Source organism: Penaeus chinensis, chromosome 39 (assembly GCF_019202785.1).
Source record: "Penaeus chinensis breed Huanghai No. 1 chromosome 39, ASM1920278v2, whole genome shotgun sequence".
In the NCBI taxonomy this organism is placed as follows: domain Eukaryota; kingdom Metazoa; phylum Arthropoda; class Malacostraca; order Decapoda; family Penaeidae; genus Penaeus; species Penaeus chinensis.
The window spans coordinates 5,684,082-5,692,547 of NC_061857.1; the positions used below are offsets into that span (position 1 = coordinate 5,684,082).

Below are 8,466 nucleotides of genomic sequence, written 5' to 3' on the forward strand. Positions count from 1 at the left end.
GAATAAAATAGGGATTCACTTGCCTTGTCTGACTCGGAGATCAGACCTAAGGCAAGGACTAGCATCCTATTGGCTGAGTCTGGGTGCGCTATCTGTAAAACTACGGGGGCCAGAACTAGGGCATTCTTTGTCCCGATTCTAATAGATTTTTGCTGGCAAAGTAGTATATAATCTATGATTATATCATTACAGTGATTCCCAACGTTTACACCTTGGAGGAACCCCTGTAATAATTTTCCATATTCCAAGGAACCCCTATATATAGCGAATATATAATGTGCAATGTATATTATACATTGTACAGACTGCCACGTGCGAGTTTGTTGGTGTCTGTAAAGTGTTTATGACGTATTGCTGAGTAAGAATTGTTAATTATGAATTAAGATCACTGTGATTGCACATGATTATTTTATTGTTTCTCGCGGAACCTGTAGTGATGGTCGTTGGAACTTCGGTTGAGAATCACTGTATGAAATAATTGGAATAATTAAAAGTCCTTTAGCGAACCGCAGTATTCCAGAGTCCGGGGTGAGTTGCCAGTTTTTCTTTTTCTGAGATTGGTCGCACTACAACATTGCAGAAGAGTCGGGATTTTCCCCTTATTAACTATCATAAGAAATCGCCTCATTCCTTTTTTTGCCTTGAAGTTGATTGAGCTGTTGTCCTTTAATTTATAAGGATAATGATAGCAGTTTGTGATAATAATAGTTAGAAATTATAATGATAAAAGTATGTAGTAAAACTACAAGTTAGGAACAGTAGGAATAATTTGATGGTATCAACTTCAGTTTGTGATAATATCAAATGTGCTCATAACAGCAGCTTGAATCTAGTCTAACCTGAAGACGAATCCGACGAAATCGTCGTCTGTTGCTTCGACAATGAACGTTCCCTGGAAGTCGACGCCGCCAAACCTAATATTACCTTTTTTACGTGGGAAAATGATCGCTTAATGGCCAGTACAAGCGAATTTGTGAGTTTATGGCTGATGTTAATTTAGGTAATGATAACAGTGATAATAAACGAACTTATGGATAATGTTGATAATGATAATAATAATAATACCAATAATAATAATAATAATGCTAACAGTAACAACAATAACAATATCAGTGAAGGTAATAATAGTATTGAGAATAATCATAATAATAATAATAATAATAATAACAGTACTAATAAAAGTGATAATAAAAAAAATATAAATATCCCACCAAATCCTACCTATACTAAAATCTCAAGCTTTTACCTGATATAACATTAATTCGTCACATGATTCTCCGTGGCTTGAAGTGTAACCACGTACCTAGAGCAAGAGCGGTCTCAGATGTAAACCGCATGAAGAAGCCGGTCCTCGAGGGCAGAAAGTGATATTTGGGGAATGCTACTTGAGTTGAGAGGAGGACAACAGCCACGTCCCTGTTGTAAAGAAGATTTGTTATTGGTGCTATTTATATTATGTGATATTGCAAGAATATTTTAATTTTCTTTAGAATGATATAGATAGATACTGATATAGATATACTAAAATATATACAAAAATATATGCTGCACCCGCAATCCTTACACAAACTCCGTGGTGAAAATCTCCTTGTTTTCGGGGCAGTTATCGAGGGCGTCTTGGATGCCGTCCTGGTCGTAGTCGTTTTCGCAGAGGTCTCCAACGCCGTCGCCGTCCGTGTCAAGCTGGGCCGGGTCGTGGACGAGAGGACACTTGTCGACGCCATTGAGGACGCCGTCTCCATCGGCGTCGTTATCACACGCGTCGCCAGCTGCGTCGCCGTCGGAGTTAAGCTGGTCAGGATTGGCAACGTTCGGGCAGTTGTCTAAATCATCCTGAACACTATCTCTGCCGGAGAAATTAAGAAAGCCACAGGCATAGAGGGAATTCTGTCGCTACTTCTTTAACATGGTTTAATACAAAACTATATACCTATACTACATGCGAGCAATGGATACGTTTCTATAGATAATCCCAGATTTACATGTATACATTCAATACGTACTCATAGAAAACACATTATCGCGCGCGGGGTTGAAGGAAACCACTACTCCACAGAAATTAAAAACCGTTGGCAAAAGCCCCTCTGCACTCCATAAAGTGTAATCCACGCATTAACCATCAAACTAGAAGTACTGAAGTCTCTTAATAATAAGAAGACAGACTCTACTCAATTTTAGCTTTATAATAAGGCTAAACAAACTCTCCCAAAGTCGAATTACCACATGTGTACGATAAGGCAAGAGGCAAAGGCAGCGACACAACTGCATTCACAAAAATCTCCCTTTCACTGAAGTTACGATTCATCTTACTTTAGAAAACTTTGTGTCGTGCAAAGCCAAATGCAATCAATATTATCTGACTGTATGTTCAGTTAATATTATAATCTATAAAGACTATTGTGAACATAAAGATATTCTACCACACAATTAATTCAAGGTGCTAGAAGTGTCCAATGTAATTTAGAATAACAATGGCCACATCATACACATAACTGAAATTAGGGGCACCTCACATCCATAATTTCCTCCCGTCCTCTAGCGCTGACAAGCCGCCTAAGCAAGGTCATAGAACGCACTAAGCAACTATAGCACCAGAAATGTTATAGTTGACCAGTAGTACGGCTTCCGAAACAGACGCCTTTTGGGTTTTTCTATATACATATATGCTTAAATGTGCATTGCATGTGTGTATACTTTTTCAACCTACCAATGAGATCAAAACTGGTGTGTGAGCTCCCACCGCATGCATAAGAGGAGAATACCGTGCTTAATAGTATGATTAAAAGTACTTTTCAATGATATAGAGACTCACCTGTCAGTGTCAATATCGGTATCACATTCATCCCCAACAAAGTCTTCATCGGTGTCATTTTGAAGCGGGTTAAGTATTTGAAGGCAGTTGTCACAAGCGTTGCCAATGCCGTCTCCGTCGGAGTCCAATTGATCAGGATTACTAACTTTGATACAGTTGTCATTGGTGTTGAGAATTCCTGCAAGTTTATTAGAAAATTAAGGCTTTTCCATTTTTCCCTTTTTCTCATCTTATTTTTGCTTTTCTGTCACGTTCTAATAACGCTTGGGGTTGAACAATAGCTTGAAAAAATAGAAAACAGTGTAGATTTTATTTCAGACACTAAAAAAAAACGCATTTTGATCTATTATTAAAGCAACACAGAGGAAAATAAGCATTCAACGTCAATTTAATTTCCTAAAGATAATCTTTACACCATTCGATAAACCAAGCAATTAGAAAAAAGAAAAAGCCTATTCGTACCGGCACAAAACATTTACCAAGATGAATAGCATAAGCCGTAAGCCTAGGCGCACATACGATTATATATATAGCTGGCTACACGTACCATCGCCATCCGCATCGTCATCACACTCGTCACCCAGGCCATCGCCGTCTATGTCACGCTGGGTCGGGTTCTGGACGTCGTAGCAGTTGTCACATGCATCTCCGTGGTCGTCGTCATCAAAGTCTGCCTGGTTGGAGTTCATGACCAAAGGGCAGTTGTCCTGTGTAGAGGAAGAGGATGAATTTGAGTCTGTTTTTAGGATGACTGTGAGTTTTTTAGGATTAATATTAGTTTTTTTCAGGATGATTTTTTTTAGGATGAATATTAGTTTTCTTTGGGATGCATGTGTAGTTTATATCCGTACATATTATTGCATTCTTCTTTACCTTTTGACATGTCAAATCTGTTATATTTATTCCCATATCCAAGTGGCCGTTGGGAACATGTCCATAGAGAAATATACTGCTACTGGATCGTTTCAGTAGCAGTTCGTTACTGCTTCCACTTCTACCCCAACCTGCTGATGTCAGTACTCAACCACAGCTGCGTCAGTTTAGTGGAAGGTGTGAGAATGATAGACTCAGAAAACTACATATAGTGGGTCCGACCTATAACTCACGAATCTCGTGTTCCTCCCGTCTCCGTCTTTGTCGAGATCGCAGGCGTCGCCCACGGAGTCACCGTCGGCGTCGAGCTGGTCCGGGTTGTAGACGTAGATGCAGTTGTCTTGAGCGCAGCGTTGGTCGAGGCAGTCCAGAGACACGTCAGGGTATCCGTCTTGGTCACTGTCGAGGCCACAAAAGGTGCCATTCCCGGCTTGACCTTTTGGGCACTGTCGGAGTAGGAAGTAAAGGAGGATTAATGAAGTTTCAATAATGTTTTCCTATAGTACTCATGACATTCAGGAAGTTCTCATTTCATTAGACGTGTGATATCGATTTGATTGATGCTTGCCAATAAGGGAATTTTACACTGCAGGTAGGACATTTTTGTTTTGTTTTCAAATTCTGACTAATGTTTAAGCTGGGTAAATCTTGCAGAGAAGAGGCTGGGCATACCGGGGACTCAACCAACCACGCTGGGAATTTGGTGCAAGTGTAGAAGCTCCCGGTGAAGGTATGGTTGCAGAAACTTCCCTCAGGGCACACCGTGTGCTGACAAGGGTCTGTGGGTATGAAGATTTTCATATTCAGATGCGCATATCACTGTGCAGTACTTACCATAAGTATTGTATAGTAATGAATGTAAAAACGAATATATAACTTTGTTGACATGCAATAAAATTCTCTTACACACGTAGACTGTGTATGTAAAAAGATGCAAACATGCTTATACAAGCACAAATATATAGGTATATACATAAATATGTAAGTCTGAAAATTCAGATGTACGAAAAAATGAATGAGATTTCTGAATCCTCTTTATCAAGGACTTACTAATACAGCTTATTCCGTCCCCGGTGTATCCTGGTTTGCATATGCACGTGTGGGATGTGCCGACGATGTTGCAGTCAGCGTAAAAATGGCAATTCCAGCACAAAGGGTACATGGGGTCGTCCTCTACCTCGGTGACCGCTTTTAACGACGTAGACAGGGAGTCATACATCTTTTGAGGGATCTTGTCTGTTGAGTTTGAAGTATGCGTTGATGATGAAACTCAGGGTTGGGGTTACGTACTTATTTTTATTCGATTTATTCGTATTTAGTCGTTCTCTTGTAATATACCATTCACTTTTTTTTCATTATCTTATATTTAAGGAACGAACTCTGAAATGTCACCAAAATATATTTGCTTTGTCAGTGTACTTATTGTGTCCCTCATGTTGTGATAACATAGACTTTTTATACATTCAAGCCCCAAGTTTTTGCACTGTGTCCTATATCTTTTAATTCAGTGAAGGTGCATATCTCTGTCTCCCCTCTGCAAAATTTATCCATGATAGAAAACAGCCCTAATAATAGAGGAAACACTCTTACGTTTACTGTTACGTGTTTCATATTTTGTTGTGCACACATAACAATGTTTATATCTATGCTCATATCCATCGACTTTTACACCGACAATCTTACATCCTACATCAATTATATTCATATCAACTCTTACATCAACCAACATCAACAAACCATTACACTTGTACTGCAGATTCGCCCACATGACTTTTGCCTGGGAGAAGCAAAATGGCCCGAACCTTCCGCCAGTCAAACGGCCGTCGTAAATGTTTCCAGAATCGACCAACAAATACATTCCGCAACTGACATACACTCGAATGACACCGATCAGCGGCCGGTGGACGACTCTAAGGCGATACGACAACTTCCTGGACCAAGGGAAGCTACTTCTCCACAACACTACCGTCTGGAAAGGAAGTTTGAAACTCATCGACTCATCAGTTAGTAATTTATTTGTTCGTGTTTTTATCTTTCTGTCCTATTGTCTTTACTTTCTTCATCACTGACACTACTATTTATCCTTAGTATCAGTGTTCATGTGTAGTCAATGTTGATGATATTATAAATACTCTAACTTTATTGTTAATGAAATTTATCATCATCAATTATTGTCACTATTAAGTTCTTTAGTACTTATGATATCATAAGCAACATCTCATTAAATTATAATTCTCTACATGTTAATAAAACTATTAGAGTTAGTATCGAAAGCAGAAAGAAAAATATTTACCACTTCTATTAATATGATGAGGGAAACTAATAAATAAACAGATAAATAACATTAATAAGCAGATATTAAAACAAAAAACAGTTTATCACTTCTATTAATGTTTAAAAAAAAGTAGTGTATCACTTTTATTAATGTCAAGAGAAGAGAAATTGAATAATCGGAAACTATCTAAAACGAATAATAATAATAAGATAAAATAAATAAATAAAAACATATATATCACCTCTATTAATGTTATGAGAAGTGAAAAAAAAACAAGAAAAAACACACAAACAATATGAATAACAAAAATCATTATAACAACATAAATCAATAAAAAGGGATAGTTTCCACCTCCGTCCACGCCCCCCCCCCCCCCGCCACGCCCCCCCCCCCCCCCACTCACTTCCCCACTGGAATCGTCGGACCACAAATCTGTCCTCAGGGTAGATCCGGGTCCTTGGGCGCTGTTCACCCACTTCAGGAAGACCCCCCTCCTCGAAGAGGCGGAGAACCTGGATTCCGTGTCCTGCCTCCACATTATCACGTAGAAGGACGAGTGGTCGCGGAAACTGTAAGAGAAAAAAAAACAACTAATGGCGAGGATTTCTTTGTTTATCTCAATTTCTTTTAGGTCATTTTCGCTGTTGTTGATTGCTAGTTCTCGCTAATTATCTGCAAACAGTGATCTCACTAAGTAATTATCGCTATATTCAACAAATTGTTAACAATTAATCATTTCCATCTTGAACTAATTCTCACCATCTACTGTTAATTCTCACAATCTCCAAGTAATATTTCTTATATCTAGCTAAAAGTGAAGAAATTATAAAGACCACAAACCTAAAGACAAATCCGATAAAATCGTCACCGATATCTTCATCCACAAATATCGTAAACTCCAGATCGACGCTGCTGACACTGACGTTTCCTGAAAAGAGAAAGAATGTAAAAGAGAGAGGAAAGTATCATCAAAATTCAAAAAAGCATCGGTAGAAAAATGTTTCGCGACAAGACAAATGCAGAAGATGAGCGAAGGTGTTTGATAATAAATAGGACAGCGTGAATGTCAATGAAATAGGCACTGATACCAAGAGCCAACGTCGGGTCGGAGTCCTTGATCTCATAGCTTTGCAAACCGTCCTTGGAGAATGTCCACTTTGGATAGTCGAGATAATACAGCTGAAGTACTTGTAACGTCCTGAGAGAAAGAATACAGTGTCAAGCCGGTACTGCACCTTCGAAGGTATGAGAATGATAGACTCAGAATACTACATATACCAGTAGTTTGAGTGATAAGAAAGATAAGCGGAAATACATATTGCCTGAGAGGGAATGTGGTGTTACAACCAAAGTAATTCGGACCCACCCCAAGCTCTCATGCCAAAGAGCGCTACTCTTCGGACACGTGTCTGTGGCGTCCACGTATCCGTCCCCGTCATAATCCTGTGAACACTCGTCCCCTACGCCGTCCTCGTTGACGTCCCCCTGATAGGCATTGGCGACGAGCGGGCAGTTGTCGTTAACATTGAGGATTCCGTCGTTGTCGGCGTCGTCATCGCATACGTCGCCGACTCCGTCCGCGTCGACGTCGCCCTGGTCGCTGTTGGGGATGGCGGGGCAGTTGTCCACCGTGTCTAAGATGGAGTCTCTGTGGGGAAATGTTACTGTGTAGGCCGTAGTGTGAATCTAACAGTTATGAAGAATGAATTTTATAAACTCTTGTACAAACCAACAAACACATATGTCTACGCCAAATCCATGTCGTAATTCATGTTTCAAATTCCTTTTTTTTTTTTTTTTTTTTTTTTTTGCCTCCACATTTCATGCCACGAAATCGTTTCTCCACTGAAAAGAGAACCCTTAATAATCCACTCACGCATCGGAGTCAACGCCGTCATCGCAGGCGTCTCCGAAAAGGTTTGCGTTGCTGTCGACCTGGTCACCGTTGGCGTCTTGGGGGCAGTTGTCACACACGTCGCCCACGCCATCGCCGTCGAGGTCCAGTTGGTCGCTGTTGGCCACATCGACGCAGTTGTCGACGTCGTTCGTCACGCCTGGATTGCAGTCACGTTTCTTTTACTTGTAGTTTTTCCTCTATGCATCATGTATTCATCTCTATCCTTCTCTTATTTTAGTGATGTTAAACAGACAGGTTATTACTAGCATTACCATCGTCATCCGCGTCGGCATCACAGACGTCGCCGATCCCGTTATCGTTAGCATCGGATTGGATCTGGTTAGCGTTGTTGGGGCAGTTGTCGCAGTCGTCGCCGAAGCCGTCTGCGTCGGTATCACTTTGGCTGGGATTGTACACTAGCGGGCAATTTTCCTGTAGAAGGCAAAGTGCCACAATATAGTTACAAAACATATCTTATTTACAATATGCAGTGCGGCATCATCTTTCCGAAGTAAGAGATTTTTCAGATTATGAAATGTATTGCATGATAGAAGCAGACCTCACCGCACTATCTGCCAGTCCGTCATTGTCTGCGTCACCGTCGCAAAC

At 40.2% G+C, this 8,466-nt stretch overlaps 1 protein-coding gene and 1 long non-coding RNA gene across 2 annotated transcripts in view; both read right to left on the reverse strand.

The window, feature by feature from the left end:
- Positions 1-6,525, reverse strand: part of LOC125046813 (thrombospondin-4-like) — a 9,319-nt gene extending 2,794 nt beyond the window's left edge. The window contains exons 1-10 of the mRNA XM_047644769.1: positions 6,364-6,525; positions 5,423-5,654; positions 4,736-4,921; positions 4,358-4,464; positions 3,919-4,131; positions 3,360-3,519; positions 2,813-2,990; positions 1,565-1,846; positions 1,304-1,416; positions 840-924 (exon numbers count right to left, since the gene is read on the reverse strand). Of these exons, the coding sequence (XP_047500725.1) occupies positions 840-924; positions 1,304-1,416; positions 1,565-1,846; positions 2,813-2,990; positions 3,360-3,519; positions 3,919-4,131; positions 4,358-4,464; positions 4,736-4,921; positions 5,423-5,654; positions 6,364-6,498 (1,691 nt within the window). The 5' untranslated portion in view covers positions 6,499-6,525. The remainder of the gene's footprint in view (positions 1-839; positions 925-1,303; positions 1,417-1,564; positions 1,847-2,812; positions 2,991-3,359; positions 3,520-3,918; positions 4,132-4,357; positions 4,465-4,735; positions 4,922-5,422; positions 5,655-6,363) is intronic.
- Positions 6,526-7,332: 807 nt separating this feature from the next.
- On the reverse strand, positions 7,333-8,248 carry LOC125046379. The gene is made up of 3 exons (XR_007116646.1): positions 8,130-8,248; positions 7,837-8,014; positions 7,333-7,608 (listed from the first exon to the last, which is right to left on the reverse strand). It is a non-coding gene; the product is annotated as an uncharacterized LOC125046379 (long non-coding RNA).
- Between the last annotated feature and the right edge of the window lie 218 nt (positions 8,249-8,466).